Source organism: Aethalodelphis obliquidens, unplaced genomic scaffold, assembly GCF_003676395.1.
Source record: "Aethalodelphis obliquidens isolate GAN/ISIS:26980383/991018 unplaced genomic scaffold, ASM367639v1 scaffold18, whole genome shotgun sequence".
In the NCBI taxonomy this organism is placed as follows: domain Eukaryota; kingdom Metazoa; phylum Chordata; class Mammalia; order Artiodactyla; family Delphinidae; genus Aethalodelphis; species Aethalodelphis obliquidens.
In genome coordinates, this window is record NW_020837962.1 from 15,652,410 (window position 1) to 15,674,044 (window position 21,635).

General features: G+C 50.3%; 1 protein-coding gene across 6 annotated transcripts in view; it reads left to right on the plus strand.

The window, feature by feature from the left end:
• The window catches only part of SLC24A3 (solute carrier family 24 member 3), a 464,741-nt gene that overhangs the window by 320,846 nt on the left and 122,260 nt on the right, over positions 1 to 21,635 (plus strand). For all 6 annotated transcript variants that reach the window (XR_003435148.1, XR_003435147.1, XM_027118082.1 and 3 more), the window contains exons 4-6: positions 8,150 to 8,224; positions 11,441 to 11,525; positions 11,870 to 11,973. Coding sequence is in view for 4 of the 6 variants with exons in the window: in XM_027118082.1 (XP_026973883.1) it covers positions 8,150 to 8,224; positions 11,441 to 11,525; positions 11,870 to 11,973 (264 nt within the window). In the remaining 2 variants the exon portion in view is untranslated. The remainder of the gene's footprint in view (positions 1 to 8,149; positions 8,225 to 11,440; positions 11,526 to 11,869; positions 11,974 to 21,635) is intronic.

Genomic DNA, 21,635 nt, shown 5'->3' on the forward strand with positions numbered 1-21,635 from the left:
GTTGTGAGGGTCATTGGAGCATGTGTGTGCCCGGCCCCCAGGGAGCCCCTGTAAGGCTCACGTGGACATCAGCCCAGCTACAGAAACCTGTCCCCAGACCCTGCCTTTAGTGGATATTGAGGAGAAATGGCAGTTATCACCCCCACTCCCTTGAGAAACTGACAACCAAGCGAAATAAATGAGGTCCCCAGGGACTCTGGAAGCACTCTCAGAGTGGACCCTGTGCACGAGGAATCTGGGGCGGGAGGAAGAGAGAGGAGAGAGAGACAGTGACCCCAGTTGTGCTGACCTCCGAGAACACCGTCAGCCATGGGCTTCATCTGGGCACCGTGAGAGGCTTCAAGTAACATAGTTACAGGGTTTATGCCAGTGAGCAGGTATATTAACATATACTCACTTCCTTTAGCATTTGAGTCCCTGCGAGAAAATCATCTTCAGGTAAAAATGGTTCCAAAGACCTTTGGATGCCAACTACAGAAGGACTAGGGGTGGAACTAAGGGGCAGCGTTCCCATGTTCTGTTGGTTTCAGCTTTGAGAGCAATGCCCTGGCTGGGAATACACTCACCTGGGCCGGACTGCTAGTGCCGGCTCCAGTGGACGTTTCCCCAGTCCAGCCTCAACACTGGCTCTATCACAATTGCAGGACACACCTCAGCAACAATCCGCAGGGAAATTTGAAAAGACAATGTTTATTACTCACAGATCCTGGTGGGTGCACGGCATGTCCGGGGCCACACAGTGAGGTCACGGGGAGGGGGTGGAGGGAGAGAGAGAGAACAGTCTTGAGGTTCTGCCTTTATCGAGGTCAAGGATGGGGTGTCTAGGGTTGCTCTGGGTCGCTCTTTACTGGCGAATTTAAAACATAAGAGCAGGAATTATGGTGCAGGTAGGGAAAATGAAGGCCACTCAAGTGGTCGCTTATCTGGGTCACCCAGGATTTCTGAAAAGGGAACTTCCAGGGTGTGGTCACCTGTCTCCTCATCTAGCTGTGTAGCTGGCGATGTGTTTGCTGAGGTGGATGCCTTTGGAATGGATGCCGAATGGGGGCCTCCATTAGGGGATCAAAGCCTAATGTCGGGCACTTACATTACAGCCAGAAAAGCTCATGGCCAGGCACATACACTACTGTCCCCACTAGACTTTGGGAAGACAGTTGTGTCTGAGAGTGTCCAGCTTGATTTCATACTGCGTTTCGTTGCTTCCACAGTCTTCCTTAACCCACTTCCCTCTTGTTTTAATTTGGGCTGTCCTAGAAGCAGACCCTGAGACAAGCATTCGAATTCAGTGGTCAGGGACTTCCCTGGTGGTCCAGTGGCTAAGACTCCATGCTCCCAATGCAGGGTACCCAGGTTCAATCTCTGGTCAGGGAACTAGATCCCACATGCTGTAATTAAGAGTTTGCATGCTGCAACTAACACCTGGTACAGCCAAATAAATATTAAAAAAAAAAAAAAGAAAGAATTCAGGGGTCACTTGGAATGCAGGAAGTAAGACAGAGAAGGGACAATTGCTAATAAAAGGTGAGTGATGGAGCTTACAACACTATGGGCACCTTAAGCTTAATTCACCTGTGGGAACCCAGGCAGACAGTGTGGAGGGACCCCACCCAGGGGGCGAGGGAGCTGGGACTGATGCCCCAACTCCCATCGGTCAAGTCTTCAAGGAAATTGAGGCAGATTCTGACCATTGAAAGGCAGTAGAGTTCTCTAACTTAATAACACCTGAATAATATGGCAGGCCCAGGGGGTACTCCTAGCCATCTGCTACCTTCCTCTTCCCTGCAGCCCTCACCCCCAGATCCTCCTGGTCAGAACCCAAGTCTGGCTTGAGGCTGTATTTCTCTCTCTAGTCACCAGGGAAGTGAGCACTTTCAGAACGATGGCCGTGGTGGTAGCAGAGACAGAGAATGGGCATGTGAGTCAGTCCTGCCATAACATCATGGGGCCACTGGACACCAAGCTTGTCAGGGGGGAGAATGATTTTTAAAGAAATAACTTTTTTACCAAGTTTAATCATATATGATCACTTGAAGCTATGAAAAAGGCAGAGAAGGAAAGGAGGTAGATTTTTTTTGGTTATTATTCTAACCATATTCCCCGGGAGATTTAGAACAATTTCCACCAAGGCCAGAGTTCTATAGATCTTCCCTGGAAATTGCTTCTCCAGTACCACCTTCACTGAAATTAAAGACAGAGCAACACGAGTGCAGATGATGTAGTACCAGGAAATTGTCTGTGAAAATCCCTGACTGTAGATGCCACATAAAACAGCGGGGTTAATGTCATGCTGTTGGGATACATTTGCCCTCACAGTATGGAAGTCCTTATGTGTATCGACATTTCAGCTAGAGCCTGTTCACCTCCATTAAGCCACAGGCCATGACGATTTCCTGTTACCTTAGGTATTTTTCGGTTTAACCATTGTCACCAAAGTTCTCTAGTTTTATTAGTTCCAATCAACCTTTAAAATTGCCTGATGAGATAGAATTTATCTTTCAAGATCCCAGTTCAGTAACCGCTTTCTCTGTGAAGCCTTCTCTGACCTCCTTCTCCCGTGCCCAGCAGAATGAATCTTCTCTGCCCTATATTGGTTAGGGAGGCACATGACTGCAAGTACAGAAACCCCAACTAATGGTGACTGAGGCAAATAGGGGATTCATTTTCTCACAGAGTAAGAAGTACGGAGGGAAGTGGTTTCTGGCATTAGATCAGCTGGTGAATGGCATTCTCAGGGCTCTGCTCCCCTTAACATGTTGGTGTGTATTGTCATGCTTATTGTGTCATGGTCACATAATGGCTGCTGGCATTCCAGACATCACATCCGAGTTCAAGGCAGGAAGAAAGGGTGACTTTAGTTGAATCTGTCCCTTATTCTCATTGCCCAAAATTGTGTTACATGAGCATGGCTAGTACCAGGGAGGCTAGAAAAGCTGAATATATTGTCATTCAAAGCAACAAGAAAGTTTGATTTCTTGGAAGTTACTTCTCGTTATTATTGTTTTCACTCTGGCTCTTTTTATCACCTTGGTTGTAGCTGTTACCTGTTGCCACAATAATGCTGTGTAACAAATGGCCTCAGAACCTCAGTGACATACAACAATAAACACTTATTTAGCTCATGGGTGTCTGGGGTTCAGCAGAACCGGGTTGAGCTTGGCCAGGCTCAGCGGGGCTCGCCCACGTCTGAGGCCAAGCTGCTCACCAGCTGACCTCTGACAGCCTCAGCTGGGAGAGTGCGGATGGCTGGCAGCAGCTGCCGTGCCAGTCATGCTATTCGGCCACTTCCCTTGACGGCTTCCGAAGGTGACACCAGCTACTCTGTGAGCACCCCCCCTCCTGGAACCCATTCACTCCAGGTGAGTGGGGCCCTCATTCTGTGCAAGCTTGGAACGGGGTAGAGAGGAAGGTGTGAAGGACACAGATGCTGCCCTTCAAGAGAAGGGAGGCAGATACATAAACCTGAAACAGGGCCCGTGGTCGTGGCAGCACATGGTCGATGTCAAAGTACAGATGCCCCGTTAGGTTCCTGGGGAAGAGAAGCCCCTGTGGTCTGAGACTTGAGCTGAAGCTCACACAGGTGCCCCTCTCCTCTCCAGACACCGTCACTCATCTTTAGAACATGGCCCGCATGGGCCTGCCCTGGTTGCTGTAGCCGGGCTGCAGTTTCCACGTGGACCAGTTTCCATGTGGGCGGCCCCAGGGTACTGGGCCAGCTCAGCCATTTTTGAGACTTCCAATCTGTCTTGTGTTTTGTAGCGCACCTTGTAAAAATAATAACATTAAAGAACATCATCTAACAACTCCCCATCTGGAAGTTTATCCTAGAAATGCAAAAGGATATATGTTTAAAGATTTTTATTGCAACACTGGTTGTGGTCCATTCATTTATAAAGGAAAATAGGGATTCACTCAAAATACAGAGGTAGCGAGGGTTTACCCGTATTCATGCTGATCACGTTTATACTTGTATGTAAATGGTATATTTATGGACGTAGAGAATGGACTTGAGGACATGGGGAGGGGGAAGGGTAAGCTGGGACGAAGTGAGAGAGTGGCATGGACATATATACACTACCAAATGTAAAATAGATAGCTAGTGGGAAGCAGCCGCATAGCACAGGGAGATCAGCTCAGTGCTTTGTGACCACCTAGAGGGGTGGGATAGGGAGGGTGGGAGGGAGACGCAAGAGGGAGGGGATATGGGGGTATATGTATACGTATAGCTGATTCACTTTGTTATAGAGCAGAAACTAACACACCGTTGTAAAGCAATTATACTCCAATAAAGATGTTAAAAATAAATAAATAAGTAAATAAATAAGGACATCAGTGGCTCCGAAACGGCAGCCCCCAAAAGTGGATGGCTAGGATTCTGAAACCGTCCCTCCCTCTGTGTGGTTGGAGAAGACAGCTTGTTAGTAGGTGAGCTGAAAATAGAGAGTGGAAATGGGGTAGCAAATCAGAAACGACCTCTGCAGTGGGCGGCAGCCGGGCCCCATGGGAAGGCCTGGAGAGGGTGCTTGGATGAGTTACGATGCTCTCTGAGGTGCCTGGGAGACGGGTCCGTAACGCCCTGCCTCCCATGGGAATTAGAAGAACTGAGTGAGAGAGTCCTTGAGAAGGACCGGAGCAGGCCTAAGTTTCTGGCCCCACGAAGAGTGGCAAATGTTATTAATAGTGATGGTATTATTATATCCTTTGGAAATATAGGAATGGTCAAATTAATCCCCAAATGCCTCATTCTCTAAACTACGTGGACCAGTGGTATTGATAGCACCATCGATATCACACTTCCAGTAGGCCCTCTGCCTCTTCAAGTTTGACTTTGTCCATTTGTTTTGTTCCTTGATGCTGTTTTGGTTTTGTGTTTTTATTAGTAGTAGACCTTTTTAAGAGCAGTTTTAGGTTCCCAGCATAACTGAACAGCAGATACAGAGTTCCCACATCCCTCCGCCCCCGACACACACGCAGCATCCCCATCAGTATCTTGTTCTGTTTCGTTTGTTCTTCCGGTGGGAACCCGATTTCCAGTGGGTAACATGGTTAGAAGAGAGTTTCCTGTAAGCAAAGTGGCATGCCGCCCTCAGATACCAGGAGGTGCTCTGCAGCTGGAAAGGAGCCCCATGGCCTGGCAGGCCCCTGGGTGTCAGAGGAGCTTTGTCCCAGGGTATCTGAGGGTTGGCGTCCCCACCTCACGCTGCCTTGTGCACGGCACTAACGTGGCTTTCGACGGCCATCACCCTTGAAAGCACAGAGAGCCTGGCAGATCTGTTCATTTCTGGTCCTAATCCAGGTGCTGACGTTGCCATGCGTTAGCTGGAGCTTCTTGCCTCGAAACAGGATCAACACATAATATTGGAACGTGGTCTTGGAGAGAGAGTTCATGGACTTGTAAGCGGCCTTGGGGGTTTTAGCCTGTTGAGTATGTCAGCTACGGACAGCTTGTCTAATTCTTGGTTAATCCACAGATGTGTGTAACTCTGGATTCCAATGACTGCATTTGGCTGTCCCTTCAAATATAATGATAAAGCCTGCATAATATGGGATCGGCCACATCATACGGCAAAAGAGGGTTTGAGTCCATTGCAACTTGGGAACGTATATTCTGACTCACCCACAAAGCTATAAAATACAGCACTAATTTTTTTTAAATTGACATTTCCACTCCCCCACCCCCGAAAAAACACCCCACAGGCAAAATCTTTGTACCGCTTATGAATAGACCAATCAGTAGAAAGGCTTTTAAGGCTTCTCGGCATGGCTGGCTTTTAAGGCTTCTCGGCATGGCTGGCTTCCCAGGGCTCACCAGAGATTAGAAAAGTGTAAGAAAGAGTCCTGACCTTTCAGATCTCCCACCACCTACAAAAATCACATAAGAAACACAAATTCAAGGTGGACAAATCAGAAAATATGGATAGGAATTATAAAGTACAGATAGAGTTACACCAACCAAGGAAAAAACTATTTTGATTTATGGTCTTACAAACTCTTATATGCAAATATCAATATATAAGTGTGTGTATATGTATGCTCTCATATACATAGATAATTTAACAAAAAAGAGGCTGTACACAATGTTTTATAGCATTTTTTATTTAACAAGGGATCGTAAATGCCTTTCCTTGTCACTAAATATGAATTTACATAATCCCTGTTAACAGTATTTCCTTGAATGATGAATCATTACTTCTATAACCCATCCCCTATGGTATATTTTGTTAGGCTTTGATAATTTATTATAATCAGCATTTTGGAATGAATATCCCTGTTGCATACGTTCCTGTGCCCTTGTCTGATACTTCCACAGAATCAAGTGTTAAGATGCACTTTAGAATCTTACAATCTGGTTTAAAAGACCAAGCACATAGATGTGAAAAAGAGAACCAGTTCATAAAGGGGGAGGAGTGTCTAAATGAGTACAACAGCTAAGAGTCAGAGGCCAGAAAGATCGTCTCATGCTTGAGTTGCTCCAGAAGGCTTCTAGAAGGACAGCTGCAAGTGACAGAAATGCAAATCAGCTTAAGTATCAGAGGCACATTATCAGCTCATGAAATTGAAGAGTCCACGTTGGTTTCAGGCTGAGCTGGGCCCAGAGTCCACATGGTGTCACTGGGCACGTGTGTGTGTGTGTGTGTGTGTGTGTGTGTGTGTGTGCGCACACATGTGTGTATCCACCTGTCTTGCCACTTGGTTCGGCTCCTTGCTGGGTGAGCTCACTCTCAGGCCGGCTCTCCAGGGCAGCTGCAGACTCAGGTGGTGCTTTTATCTCCAAGGGGAGAGGCCCCCTTTCCCAGCTTCTCTGTTGACCCCTGCCTGGCCCCTTGCAGACCTCTTGCCCACCCACCACTGCCTGATGGAGAATGGCGTGTTCCAGTGCCCATACGCTGTAGTGAGGCGGGTGGGGTATGTGATAGAGGCCCTTCCTGCAGAGCAGTTAGCCAAAGGAAAAGATGCTGGGAGGTCAAAATACGAGAGAGAAGTGACTCCTGAGGACGCTGGAACTTGAAGGATGAGCAGCCACGCCCATTAGAGGTTTGGGGCTGCAAGTAACAGGGAAACTCCAAATCAAATGGGCCTGTTTGCCGGTATGTTATGCTATGAAGTCCAGAGGCAGGGGGTGGCTCAGGGATCATGTGATCAATGGCTCAGTGACGTCATTACATTGACTCAGGGTCAACTTCATCTCAAGTCAGAGTTCTCTCAATTTGTTGGCCAATGGCAGTCAGGACTCCCAGCTTCCTGGTCCACAGCTGGAGGGTGTGGACCCACTCTCTGTGGCAAGGACTGTAAAGCCTTTCCTGCCACCTGATTGGCCCAGCCAAGATCATGTGCCCACCCCTGAACCAATAGCCGTCCCTGTGGAATACTGCACCCTGATTGGCTCATCAGGGTGATCTACTCCTGGAGGAAAGGGTGGAGCCACCTTCCACATGGGAGCGAAACTGGGGTCCTATTAGGAAGGAGTGGAGGATGGATGCTGAGTGGTCAACCAACAATGGACTGCAAATAAGATCTCATTAATTAGAGAGGAGACATAGAGTTGGTTACGGTAGAGAAGTGATTTGTGGCCCAAAGGTAGAATTCCAAGGAATGCCTTGGTTATGGTTGACCAAGGGTATGGAAGCAAGACTGCAGGGGCTGTCCTGCAGGGAACAGGAGCGTGAACAAACTCAGTAGGAAGTATTCATCTATTTGTTCCTTCATTGCACATAAATTTATTGAGCACCTACTATGCACCAGGCCCTGTGCTGAGTGCTGGGGATCAATGAGATAAAGTTCATACCCTCATGGACTTTTAGAGGGGGAAAGAGACAACAAACAAATTAATCAAACATAAAATAGGTCAAGAAAAACAAAGCAGAATAAGGGGGGTGAAGAGAAAGGGAAGGGAGGGGACTCCAAGGCCCCTTGCTTTGATTGACATTAACCCAGGGACCTGAAGGACATGGAAGACGGAGCCAAGTTGATGTGGGGGAACGTGTTCTGGGCAGAGGGAACAGCACGTGTAAAGACCCTGGGGCAGGCATCCGTGGTGTGTTTGGGGACCTAGGAGGTGGACAAGATGGGAGGGTGGGAGGTGGCAGGCATTGCAACGACTTTTACATGGTGTCGTGACTCTGACTTTAACCCCTTCCCTCCTCTCTTCCAGGCCATGTACATGTTCTATGCGCTGGCGATAGTGTGTGATGACTTCTTTGTCCCCTCCTTGGAAAAGATCTGTGAGGTATGTGTCTGAGCCCCGGCACTGCTCCATCCTCCCCCACTGAGGTCCTGGGGAGCCCTCCATGCAGCTGGGGTGGGAAGGCCAGGCACCAGCATGCTTCAGAGCCATGGCAGTATTAGTGCAAACACATCTCCAACCTGCTTAGAGTTTCAGTGTGCAGATCCGCAGTTGGGCTTTAACCCTCACGGCCAGTGGTCCCTGCCCCATTGGGCATAACTCAAGGTACTGCCTGTGTTCTGCTCCTGCTTTCTAAGCCTGGCTCTTCCTTTCTCCACTCCTCACTGCCATTTCCTTCTGCCGCTGCCGTAACCCTCCCTCATGATTCGATTCGTGGGGTCCTCACAGAGTGAGAAGTCTTCAGCCGTACCTCCACTGCCCTTCCTCTCCGTGTATGTGCAGAGACGCTCCAGGCAGAGGCCTGAAAGGCAAGGCGATGAAAGAACTGGCCACAGAGACCAGGAAATCAGCCCGGTGAACGCCAGGCTGAACACCAAGTTACACCCCTTTCATCTGAAAACACTTAGCATATCTAGAACTCTTTCATTCTCTTGCTTCTTTCATCTCTTTTTCTGGTTTGAAATGTAGTTTGCTTTATCTGGAAGCGTTCTGTTTTCTTTTATTTTTAATTCAGAATCCCCTTTGCAGAAGGGGTCTCTTCCCCAGATGCACTTCCTGTCCATCCAGAGCGCCTGCTCCTTCACGTAGCCTTCAGCCTGGGCTGACCCTCCCTTTCTTCCCTCCCTTCCCCCCAGTGTCCGATTCACTGGGTCTTGGGGGACAGTGGGGAACAGAAGTAGCATTTCTATTAAGTTCCCAGGTGATGTGGAGACTGCTGGTCTGGAAGACACGCTTCGAGAACTGCTAGCGGAAGCAGTTTCTTCCACGTTCTGAAGTCTGTTAGTTTTGTGTACTTAAAGCAATAAAAGAGAGTCATGCCACAGCAACCGTGGAGAGGCCCCGGGAGTGGAGGTGGGAAGTGGGAAAGGAAAATCGGTGATCTGTTCTCTGAGATGGACGCCGGCCAGCGTGGAAGCCTTTTGTCCAAAGTGATTGAACGTGAGCACAGGGTCGCCTGATGGAGAAGAGGAGAAAAGCACGGAAGCACCTGTAATCGGGCTCAGCTGTGACCTCTGAAATCCACCATTTGGTAGTTTACTCCTCATGCGAAGCGAACTACGCTCTGTCCCACACGTTTTTTTAATAGCAACATTAAGACCTCGTGCTGGAAATGTACATACAATTGTCAGAACATGTTCTCCTCATTGAGGAGACCCATAGCACCTGTGAGCACAGCCCTTGGGGAGGAATCAGGGTGAAACACAGCATCACGGGGCCGTGGGACGCGGGGCAGCTCCAGAGTGAGACACAGGGGCAGGTGAAGCGCTGGAGCTGGAGATGCAGAGGGAAAAGGAGGTGAGAGAGTGGCTGGGCCTTGGGATCGGGGAAGGGATTGTGCAGGGGCAAGATGGGAGCAGCGGTCTCAGTGGCAACATCTTACAAGGATGGATATTTAAGCCGAGAAGAGTCTGAGCCGGTGAACCAAGCCTGGAGAACCCGGGGCGGGACTCAGCGTGCCTGCGTGTGGGGAGCCCTGAGGACACCAGGCTGGGGCATCAGGAGGGGGCTGGGGCATCAGGAGGGAGCTGGGAAAGCTTCTGAGGACTGTTCCGATAGATGGAAAGGGTCCTGAGGCAGGAAGACCCCCCAGCTGGTGACTCTGAGCACCCAGTGCCAGGTGGCCAGGGCCAAAGTGAATGAGGGGTGAAAGGGGCGGGGAGGTGAAGGAGGAAGAAGCAAAGTGAGTGAACGAAGGAGTGAGAGGAACAGGAGATCAGCCCGGCTGTGGGGTCCACGGCTAATGCCCGAGCTGGAGCGGACGCAGCAGGGAGAGGACAAACCAGCCACGGAGTGTGAGCACTGTTGGGGTACCTGCCCGGTGAGACGGGATGCCTGGCACCGCTCACAGCCACACCTTTCACCTTGAGGTATCAGCACCTCCATCTTAGGGTCTCCTCAGAACCACATGCAACGTTTAGCTTTTCAGTCAAGATCGAGGGAACCCAGGTTTCCAGGTCAAAAGGCTCAGTAGGGCTCTGGCGGCAGCCTCTTGATGGTCATTCGAGCTGGTGGCCTTGGCCGAGGCCATGCTGCCCCTCCATGGCTGAGCAGGGAAGTGCAGCTGCGGTGCCGCCGGGAAGAGGGACCGGGGACTCTTAGCTGGGATGCCCGGAGGGAGCTGGCTCTTTCCTGACAGCCAGCAGCTTCCTTTCTGCATCTGGACTGGATGCAGAAAAGCTCCCCACACTACCCAGCCTCAGTGTCACGTGTCTTCTTGCAGATCACCTTTCGGATCAACAAACCGGGTAACCTGGACAGTTCATCGTGTAGCTTATCTTGGCGGGGCTCATCATCTCTTTGTACTCATTCTCACCACCCCCCATATTCCCCCTACCCCGGGATTCAAGACTGCATTGCGAATGGGGGTGGGTTTCAGGAGGGTGACCCTCCCCACTCCCAAAAGCCTCCATAGCCTCCTAGACTCAAGGCTTTAAAACTGCTTACCAGGAGCCTGATGTAGCCCAAGATCGTCAGCATAGTAATGAAAAAAATCAGAATGTTTTATGTAAAAATGTGTATTTGGGGGTCTCTTTAAGTAGGGATAGTTTGCAACACAGAGGGCACTGAGCTTTTAAAAAGGAGGTGGGGCTTCCCTGGTGGCGCAGTGGTTGGGAGTGCGCCTGCCGATGCAGGGGACACGGGTTCATGCCCTGGTCTGGGAAGATCCCACGTGCCGCGGAGCGGCTGGGCCCGTGAGCCATGGCCGCTGAGCCTGCGTGTCCGGAGCCTGTGCTCCACAACGGGAGAGGCCACGGCATTGGGAGGCCCGCGTACCGCAAAAAAAAAAAAAAAAAAAAGGAGGTGAAGTCCCGCTTGCCTCACATGGCCCGTGCCCATCCCCCCGTTATCTGTGCAGCCCCGGGGGCACTTGGCTTAGGATCCCTGGATCTTGTCAGAGCCTTTAATTGGAGGGAACATGTAGCCCCCTCCCTGATATTGCCCCAGAGAGGAGGTGTGGCCCAGAGCGGGGGTGGGCCGGAGAGGCTGAGCTGGGGAAGAAGGGGAGGCTGAGGATGGACTGAGCTTGGGACCCGGGGAGTCACAGTCACCTCCGTTCCAGGAAAATCCCGACTCACCTGTGCTTTTGCTCCTCTGCAGCGCCTGCACCTCAGCGAGGATGTGGCTGGGGCCACGTTCATGGCAGCAGGCAGTTCAGCTCCAGAGCTGTTCACATCGGTCATAGGTAGGTGCCCACCTGGGGAACGTCTCAGCCCTGCTCTCCCTGAAGGACAGGGCCTCTGGAAACGAGAACCCTGAGACCCCAAGGGGCAGAACACCAGCCTCCCACCCGCTGGGGTTGCTGTTAATATTTTATTAAAGTGATGCTTTTGCTTTGCATCAATGGGTTCCAGAACCAGCACCAATGGTTCTGTGGGACAGAGGGCCCAACAGACATTAGCAAGCTCTCTCCAACCCCCTGCTGTTTCCTGTAGATCCTGAGAACAGTCTAACGCTTACAAAAGCTCCCCTGCACCCGCCTTGGGTGCAGCCCCTCCCGCAGGCAGCCGATGTTGGTCTGTGTTTCAGGCGTCTTCATCACCAAGGGTGACGTGGGAGTGGGGACCATCGTGGGCTCCGCCGTGTTCAACATCCTGTGCATCATCGGCGTCTGCGGGCTCTTCGCCGGGCAGGTAAGACTGGCAGCAGAACGTGGCATGGGGAGGGGGAGGGGCAGCGCGGAGGTGAGTCGGGGGCCTGCCTCCCTGGAGCGCACCCACGTGTGGGCCAGAGGCCTTGGGCAGGGCGACGTGGGGTCTCACACCCCAGGAGGCTGGCCCAGCCGGGACTGGAAACCCATGATTCGGTCTCCGTGACGATGGGTCGTGGAGTGCGCGGATCCATGTGAATAAGTAACCAGCCTGCGAATCTGAACGTGTCACACTCATTTTGATGTGTTACTGAACTGAACTAGAATGATGTGAAAATAGTCTTAGGAATGGAAATAGAGTAAATGAGAGAGAGAGAGAGAGAGAGGAAACGACAGATTTTCTTTTTCTGCTAAAAACAGTTTGCACTTGTCACAGTTTGGGGCGAGTTCTCTCTTTTTCGACAACGATCAAGCATTTGACTTCTGTGTCCACTTTAGCTTACTTTGGGAGTCATGAGGGGCTTTGCGTGCCTGCCTTGTATCTACAGAGACTATTCCGCTGCCAGGAGGTGTTGTGGGGCCTGTGTCCGTCCGGTGTCTGTCTTGGAAAGTCTTGGGAAGACACCCGAAGTCACCAAAGTAATGAGGCTGCTGGGCACCCGCAGCATTGCAGTGGGTAGCTGGGGGTCTGCGGCCACCCTGGCCAGCTCTGATGCCCTAGTTTCTTCGTAGGGAGATTATTCAGAAACACAGTCCTGAGCTCTCTGCCCAAACAGCCAGGACTCTGTATCTTCCAGGAAAAGCGAGTTCTAGTCACTAGCCCACGAGGGTCCCCAGCATGCAGTACTGAGGCACCGGGTGACCCCACCAGCCTCCTGGCTGTGGAGGGAGGATGCAGGGTCCTGCTGGAAGCAGCTGATTGGTTTGCAGGGCTAAGGAAGCTCCTGCAAACCTTCTCCCACATCCTTTTCCAGACCCTTCGTCGTGTGGTCAGCTGGCCAGGGGCACCCAGCTCAACCCAATTCTCAGGCAGACTCCAGAGTCTATAATGCCGGCTGCGCCCCGGCACCACTGCCCTCCGCATCACCTGCTTTTCACTCCTGTCTGTCTTCCTTATGCCGACTGATTTGTCTGGGTTGCCTGGTGGGTTCGATGCTTCTGGGCAGCAAGGCAGAGTGACACCTTGATCTCGTCAGGGGTCAGCTCCAGAGCCCACAGTTGGACGCTTACTTCTGAGAGGAAGCTGCTGGGCAGCTGGGTCCACACGCGGTGACTGAGTTCCACCCAACTTGCAAGACTGAACATTTTCTTTCTTCATCCTTTCAGTCGGTTATCTCTTGTCTTAGATTTTGTGGACCCACGATGTGGCGTTTTTTTTAGATCTCCTATAAACGTGGTTAGTATCACAAAAAATGAGTGTCCGTCTTTGCCTTCGGGGCCATCTGTACTTTCTGGTTCTCACCTGTGCGGGCCGCCCTCTCATTGCCTCCCAGAGATGAAGCCACGTTCTGCAGAGCCTGGGGCTGTCAGCACTGTCTTAATTAGCATCGTCACCATTAGCAGTATGAGTATTAGTGCTGTCACTAGTTCATTAGTCATTGGTACCTGAAGCCTGATGCAAAGTCAGACCCAAAGGGGGAGAAGTAACGTAAAGAAAAGAAACAACTGGCTGGAAAGTGCCGAGTAAATACCACGCAACTAATTACATAGGAGATGGGTTGAATGCATTTGTGTTTCATAAGTTACTAGCAATGAGGGTAATCACTGGCTTGGTTAGAATAGAAAAGACACATTGCTTCTTGAACTTTAGCAAGTGCTGGTATCAGTCAGTTCACCCCACCACCACCCCGGGAAGGTCTTTGCGAAGCTCATCTCACGTGATTGTGGAGAGAAACACCAACCACCACGATGGTGTTAGGAGCAGCCCATGGGATGATTCTGGGGGCCGGCCCTCCCTTCTGACTTTCCTTGTCCTGTGTCCACTCAGAAAGCTGCAAGGCCACCCAGCTCTCTTTTTCAGACCTTTGTAGAACCCGGAAGTCTTCGCAGAGGGAGAAAAATGATGTTTTGGGAAGAACATGGGGCTGGGGATCAGACCGGCCTGGGTTTGAATCCTGATTCTGCCATTTGCTGACTGTGGAGCCTTGGAGAAGTTACTTTACTTCTCTAAGCCTCAGTTTTCTTGTCTATAAGATGGGTACAAGGGCATCTACCTCCTAGCATCGCTGTAAGGATGAAACATAACATGTTCAGCATCAAGCAACACCTGGCCCACATGGTAAATGCTCAATAAAACTTAGACACCATGATCAGCCCTCAGAAGAATAAGGTTCCCTGGGGTCCCTGCCACTAGATTCCACCCTAGGTCCCTGCAGTAATTTGACCCAGCCGTTGACAGAACTTTTTAATGAAATAGTGGAACAGCCACAGGATGCCTGGTGAGGAGGGACAGGAAAGTCAGGGGGAAGGTCTTCTAAATGAGAATCAAGAGGAGGACGAGTTGGTAGAGCAATGAGCTCAGAGGACTGGTCCTTGCCTCTGTGTTTTCTGATCAGTGGGAGGAAAACAAAAATCTGTGAGACACAGGCACTGCCTTACCTATTGAGAAGCCTTCCCGGGCAGTGACGTTGGTGCAGAGGAACGTTAGTTACAGCGAACGATGGATATGGGGAATTGCGCTGATTGATAAATCTGGTCGTGGGTCTCACTTAGCAGTGTTATTTACATTGCTCCGCACTTTCATTTGCTGGGAGAATTACCAGTGAGTGCCCGTGGGCCTCTCTCTAATGTATCCCGGCATGAAGGGCTGCTTGTGACCAAGTCTGCTACCCATCTGAAATTAAAGTAATAAAGCCATAAGGTTTGAGTTCCTGTCTCAATTAGGGTTTTGATGAATTCGATGGAATTAAATGTCTGCTGTATTTGCAGTTTGCAAACATAACCAGTGCTTTGGTGTTCGCCTGAGGTACTTTGGGGAGTTTTACGGGACAGGAAGGAAATTGCTTCTTAGAAAGTGGCTTCTAGAGAAATGCTTGGCATCCCGCCAAGACGTTTACAGGGCTGTGGTCCTGCAAGGTTTCTTTATTTAAGAGCAAAAAATAATAACAAAGAGAGAACCCCAAGCTCTGGAGGCAACCTGCTAATGTATCTCAGGGATTGTATTGAAAGAATTTCATGCCAGTTTTGCAAAACAACGTACTTATGAATTTAAATCTACCATTCAGAGTGTATTAAGCTTTAAAAGCATAACCACAGACAGACAGTAAACAGTTTAACTGAATCCCAGATACCGAACTTTCATATTCCGGTTATTACAGGCTGTCATGAGCCCCCTCGTCAGCTCTCCTGGATCCTAGAAACGGGCCTGGTGTTCTTTGGTGAGGTCCACCTACGTTTGGCTGGGTTTACCTTTCTTCAACTAACACCCTGTCCGTGCCGGCCTCTTTACACAAACCCAGGCAGCACCCAGAGGTTGTGCCTCTGAATGGAAACCTGCCTTGGATTGGGTTTCCCCAGAAGAGAATCTAAGCCACAAGTTCAAGTTCAAGTAGTTTAGCTAAAAGGTGATCCCAGGACAGTCCAGCCAGGAAGTTGGGGAGTGAGATAAGGAGGAAAAAGCAGCCGAGGAAAGTGTGTTCCCAGCAAGTCCCCATGTGGGCAACTGGTTTGACTGCTCCTGGGGGGACTGGGAGACGGTGTAGAACACGACCTCCAAGTTATCTCACCCAAGGGGGAGGGAGCAGGGGTGTTTACCCACCAGCCTCCCCCATCGTTGCCTAAGGACTGCCTTTGAGGGATGTGAATTCTCCTATGTTCCAATTTTCTGGGCATAGGCAGGATGGACTTTGGGGTCCAGAGAAAACCCTTAAGCAAAGAGACGTGTGAGGCTGGCTGTTGGAAGGACCTGAAATGGTAAAGGTGGGGAGATATGAGTGAGGTCCATAAAGCATGGCTATAAACTCAAAACTCAGCCTTCAAACATAAGCCATCCGGTGGGTCTCATGTCCAGCTCCCTGGGAGAAGACAAGCCTCAGTGCCAGGCTGCCTCCCACGAGCTCAGGGCCAGGATGGCTCGCACATAGGGAAAGCCCTTCATGTTCAGAGTAACAGCTGCCGTTCTAGGTACTTTTGCTTCCACTTGGGATGCAGTAGACCTGAGCCCCCATGGGAGCACAGAGAGAAATCTGGAGAATGTAAAAATCCTCCGTATACATGGATATCAAGGAACAGTGGAGACAAGAAAGTCTTGATGAACTGATCTCCAGAGAGAGGAGCCCATTGTACGTGAGCTCTGGTGGGTCTGGATGCAGGCGAGCGGCAGGACCCGGAACTTCACTGGGTGGAGACAGGTCAGCTGAGCCTCAGCAAGGGTGGCGAGAGGTGGGATGCCCTGGAGTCTGAAAGATGATCCAGGACAATAATGCTTTGATCCACCCGCCCCTGTTGAGAAAAAAAACCACGGAAGTGAAGGCAGGGCCCACGACGAACAGAAAGAAGTCATTCCATCTGCCCCATCTCCCACCTTCTCCTGAGACCTGAAATTGAGGCACCCAAAGGGAATTGGGCATTTGGAATGCCAGACCAAACCCTGATAAGAACTGAGACTGGCCCTTCCTTAGGAAGCTGGATGCCAGTGGGCTGAGGCGAGGTGAGCTGACATGTGAATAATCACCTCCTCCCTTTAGTCAACAGAGGAGAGAAGAGCTGGAAATTTCCAGAGGGAAGAGAACCAGTATTATTCTTCAGTTCTCACTCTTCCATACATAATTTCCAGGATGCAACAGTAAATTACAGGACCTGTGAAGAGGCAGAAACAAACTTATATCCAAGGGGAAACAGCAGCAGAAGTAAACCACAGATGATCCAGATACAAGAATTGGCAGAAAAGAATTTAAACTGTCTACCGTCTATCTTAAATAGGGAAAGGTGGGAAGAATTAGTGAGGATGGGTGATTTCAGCAAAGAAATGGAAAAAATAAGAAAAACCAGATAGATGCTATATATGTTAAAAAATAATAAGTTACTATTTATTGAGTTTCACCAAACTGCAGGTACCACACTAGATGCTTTATAAATATTTATAGAAATACACCCCCTGACTTTTAAGATAGTATTGTCCTCATTTACAGACAGGGAATTGAGTATCTGGGGGCAGAGGGCTACCATGAAGTAGTTCAGCCTGGATGTGAGCCCACATCTGCTGACTATAAAATCCATTCTCTTTCCACATGGGAAGCTTATGACTTAAAAACCTCCAGATGTTATTATTGGGTTCTTATAATTATCCCTTAGCTCATATGTGTTCCTTAGAAATGTTGAGTGTAGGAGCTCGGGACAAAGCGAAGAATAGATATGTCAGCACGATAGTGGTGACCCAAGCTGGGTGATGGAAGCGCTCAGCCCAACAAGTGCTCAGGGAGAAGCTCCTCTTGTAATCAGATGGCATCGTCCTCTGCTGGGCTTACACTTCCACCAAACAGATGAGGGATTCAGGCTAAGAAACACAGTGAGAGGTCCACAGACCACCCCAGTTACCTGTACCCCTTGGTTCCTGGCTTATTGTTCCCCAGACAAAACCCAACAACAAACACATCACCTATCAAGTTCCAGTTCTGAGAAGCATCCAGTTTCCCCAAGAGACCAGGGACTGAGGACAGGCGAGGCTGAAGACCTCACCCTGCTAGTTGCCAAATCTAAAAATAGGAGCTGGAGGCCTGCCACCGCCACTAGCGTGGGGGGAAAGGCACAAGGAAGAGAACGAGTGATCTGTGGAGAAAGGAGGGGGACAGGTGCGGGTGGAGGCCTCACCTGGGAGGCAGGATGCTATAATATTCGATCCGGTGAGGAACCGGAGAGGAGAATTTGTGGTGCAGAAGTAGACCAAGGCCAGGGTCAGGTCCAGCTGGTGCAGTCACTGGATTCTCCCACATTCCAGGAAAAGGGAGTTTCTCCCAGTGTCATCTGCAGGCCACCTGCCTCAGGAGGACCTTGTTGAAAGCAGGATCCCCTGCCCTAGTCCAGACCAACTGAATCAGGAGAGCAGCTGTACCTGCTTGAACCCCATCTACAGGCTTAGCTCTGCTCAATTCTCAGACCAAGCTTGACCTTGGGCAAGAGGCAGCCCTCCTTGGGCAGTTGGCCCAGGCAGCATAAATGGTCCCCTCTTGATGCCCCCATCCTATGACTGGCTGTCTGCCTGAGGCCATCTCCCTCACTGTTCCCTGGTGTCTTTTCCCTGGCCGGTCCCCCACAAGGCCAGGTCCTGACAGAGCCCCACACCTGATCTTTCCCTGATATAGGCTGTTGTTCCTGGCCCAGGGTTCCTTTAAGGTCACCCGCAGCTCTGTGCTGCTCCGTCTCGATGGCCTCTGCATCCTCATCCCAGATCCCTGTGCTCGCTTTGACTTTGGCTCACAGTACTTGTTCCTGGTTTGTTCTACTTCCTTGAAATGATCTCTGGAGATACGATCCCACATCTAGATTAGGTAAGAGGGTTTTGGTTTCAGGTAACAAAAAATCCCCAACTCTAACTTGGCCTCTTAAATGATGGAAATTTTATTAGTGTCTGAAAAATACAGAAGAAAATGGACATCAGGCATGGTTTGATCAAGACTCCAGCACCATTTTCTGTGATTCTCTTGTCACTAACCTCCTCTGTTCCCTTCCTCATACGTGTTTTCCTTCATGGTGCAAAAGGACGGGGGGCTGTAGCAGTTTCAGGCCTCATATTTCACACTGACCAGGAAGGAGGAGAATATCTCCCCACCCTTCATCCCTCACCTGGCATCATCAAACAAAAATCTGATTGGGCCGACTCAGGCCACCTGACCATCCCTGAACCAGTCACTGTGGCACGGGAACTAGAGTTACCCAGTTGGCTTAGATCACTCAAGAACCACCCACCCATTTCCTCCTTCTCCCCAGAGGTAAGGATATGATTGGTTCCACCTCAGATATATAGCTTTTGGTCCCTGGTTATCACAGAAAGTGGATAAATGACTACAGAACAAAGCCTGTGCAGTATCATGTGCTGCCTCACTGGCTGTGTTCCCTGGGCTGATGTAGCATAAATGATCAAACACATACAGGTCCGTCACAGGTCTGTGTGTGGACATATGCTTTAATTTCTTTGGGGTACATAACGCAGGAGTGGGATTGCTGGGTCATATGGTGAGTATGTTTATAAGAAACCACCAACAGTTTTTCAAAGTGGCTGAAGCCCTTTTGTATTCCCACCAACAATATGTGTATTCCAGCCGCTCTGCATCATGATCAGCACTTGGTATTATCAAGTTGTTTTGTTTTGTTTTGTTTTTTTGTGATACCCGGGCCCCTCACTGTTGTGGCCTCTTCCGCCTCGGAGCACAGGCTCCAGATGCGCAGGCCCAGCGGCCATGGCTCACGGGCCCAGCCGCTCCGCGGTATGTGGGATCCTCCCAGACGGGGGCACGAACCCACGTCCCCTGCATCAGCAGGCAGACTCTCAACCACTGCGCCACCAGGGAAGCCCGAGTTGTTTTGTTTTAATTTTAGCCATTCTAGTGAGCATGCGTGGCACCTCGTTGCGGTTTTAACTTGCATTTCCCTGATGAGTCATGATGTTGAACATATTTTCATGTGCTTACTTGCCACGCATATATCTTGTTTGGCAAGAGTCTGTTCAAATCTTTGCCCATTTTTAAGGGGGGTTTTCACCCTCTCATTCTGTGGTCCAGCAGTGTCTGTACCGTGATACTCAACTACCCTTCTGAGACATTCTGTCCAATTCATTTCCAACTCCAAATCAGCAAAGACTAGGGCTGTTACAAATGCTTTAAAGTGATCGTGGCAATGTTTTGTTAGTTTTGTTGGATGCATTTGGGTTTGCAAGAGAGGTCCTCTGAAATGGCGCTCTTCAGTCGTGTGGGAGAAAATGGAGAGGTCATTTCCCTTTCGTCCCGCGAAGGGTGTAGCAGTAACGAGACCTGAGATGCATCGTTCCAGAACATGAGGAGGACAGCAGGAGTCTCTGTGGCTGGGGATGAACCTTCCTTCCGTGTAATTAAGTCTCACGTTGCTCCTCGAAAATGAGCGAAGGGGATAGAGTTTCAGGTCACCGTCTAGGTCCTTGGAAATGCTGCCCTCGGTGCTGGTGAGGGCTTTCAATGTGCAAGGAGCCCAGAACCTTACAGCCGTCCCAGCTGAGCGCCACCCCAAGAGGAAGGTCCATCTTTAGGGCACAAATGTCATTTTCTTGTCATGATCATGCCTAGACAGACGCCACACCCCCCATGCTGCCTCTGGTTACAGCCAGACCCCAGCCCCACAAGCAGCTGAACCGGGGGCTGAAGGGTGAGTGGAGCGGGGACAGAAGCCTATCTGGCTGGCAGATGCTTGTTTAATTGTTTCTGTTTAACAGGCATCCCTAGTCGTCAGTCTGGCACTACTCTCACGGCTTTAAACGTATCAACCCCTTTGGTCCTCACAAGAACTCTCTGAGGAGGACAGTGTTTTTACAGAAGAGGAAACTGAGGCTCTGAGAGGCCACATAAACTGCCAGTCGTAGAACCGTTAAGTTGGGAGGCTTTTAGGGCTGTAGGGGTCCTAAAAGCACAGCAATGGGAAGATCCCCCTCCAGACCAGCTCCGCTGGGAGATCTGGACCAGAGGTCTCATACATTAAGCTCCCTCCATACCACAGCCATCCTCCCCATTCACAGCTCAGCACCTTCCCATCCCAGTAAAATCCGCCTCGCCAAAGGAAGCAGAAGGGTGTAACCCGGTGAAAAGGGGAAGGTGGGCCATCAAATGCCTCCTTCACCCCAAGGTAGCATGTGTGGCATCTGCTGAACTTCCGTTCTGGTGGGTCTGGCATCTTGGGCCCCGCAATCCACCCCTGAGCTCCCTGAAACTGCCAGGTGACCCCAGGCACCCCCAGCCTGGGCACAGAGACCAACCGCCCCAGCACACATGCCCTCTTAATTCACAGGTAGAGCCTGCAGAACTAGGGAAGGTGAAGAATTCCAATCAGGCCCTTCTAACTCCATCCCAGGTGGAAAGTCACTGGGAAGCTTCCAGAATGTTAGCAAGTGGTGACTGTGCATGTGCAGAGGATGAGGAAGGCTACTGCATCTCTTCCTGTAGCCCGGTGTCCCCCAGAGTCCCCATCTCCCCTCCTGTCACCCCGCCTCACAGGGCACTGCAGGGGCCATGACAGAACAGACCACATTTCACGCTTTGGGTATGACCAGCCCCCGAGGCCTGTGGCTGTCCAGTACCTGGAATCACAAGCCCGTTTTTGCATAATAATATTAACTCAAGGTGGTTTGTTTCTTCATATCATCATCTGGGAATTTAAACCTATGGTAGTAATCCATGGATTGTGTTCTGGGGGAAATGTTTATTATATTTCTTCTTTGGGCAGTAAATCCATTCATTAATTCAACAAATGTTTTCTGAAAGCCTGCTGTGTACCAGGCACTGTTCTAGGCCCTGGTGAGACACCAGTGAAGAAAGGGCAGAGTTGGAGCAGGCTGTGGGGTGTTGAATATCCAACAGGAATGATGAATGGGTGGATGGGTGGGTGGATGGGTGGATGGGTGGATAGATGGATGGATGGATAGATGGATGGATGGATGGATGGATAGATGGATGGATGGATGGGTGGATGGATGGATGGATGGATGGATGGATGGGTGGATGGATGGATGGGTGGATGGATGGATGG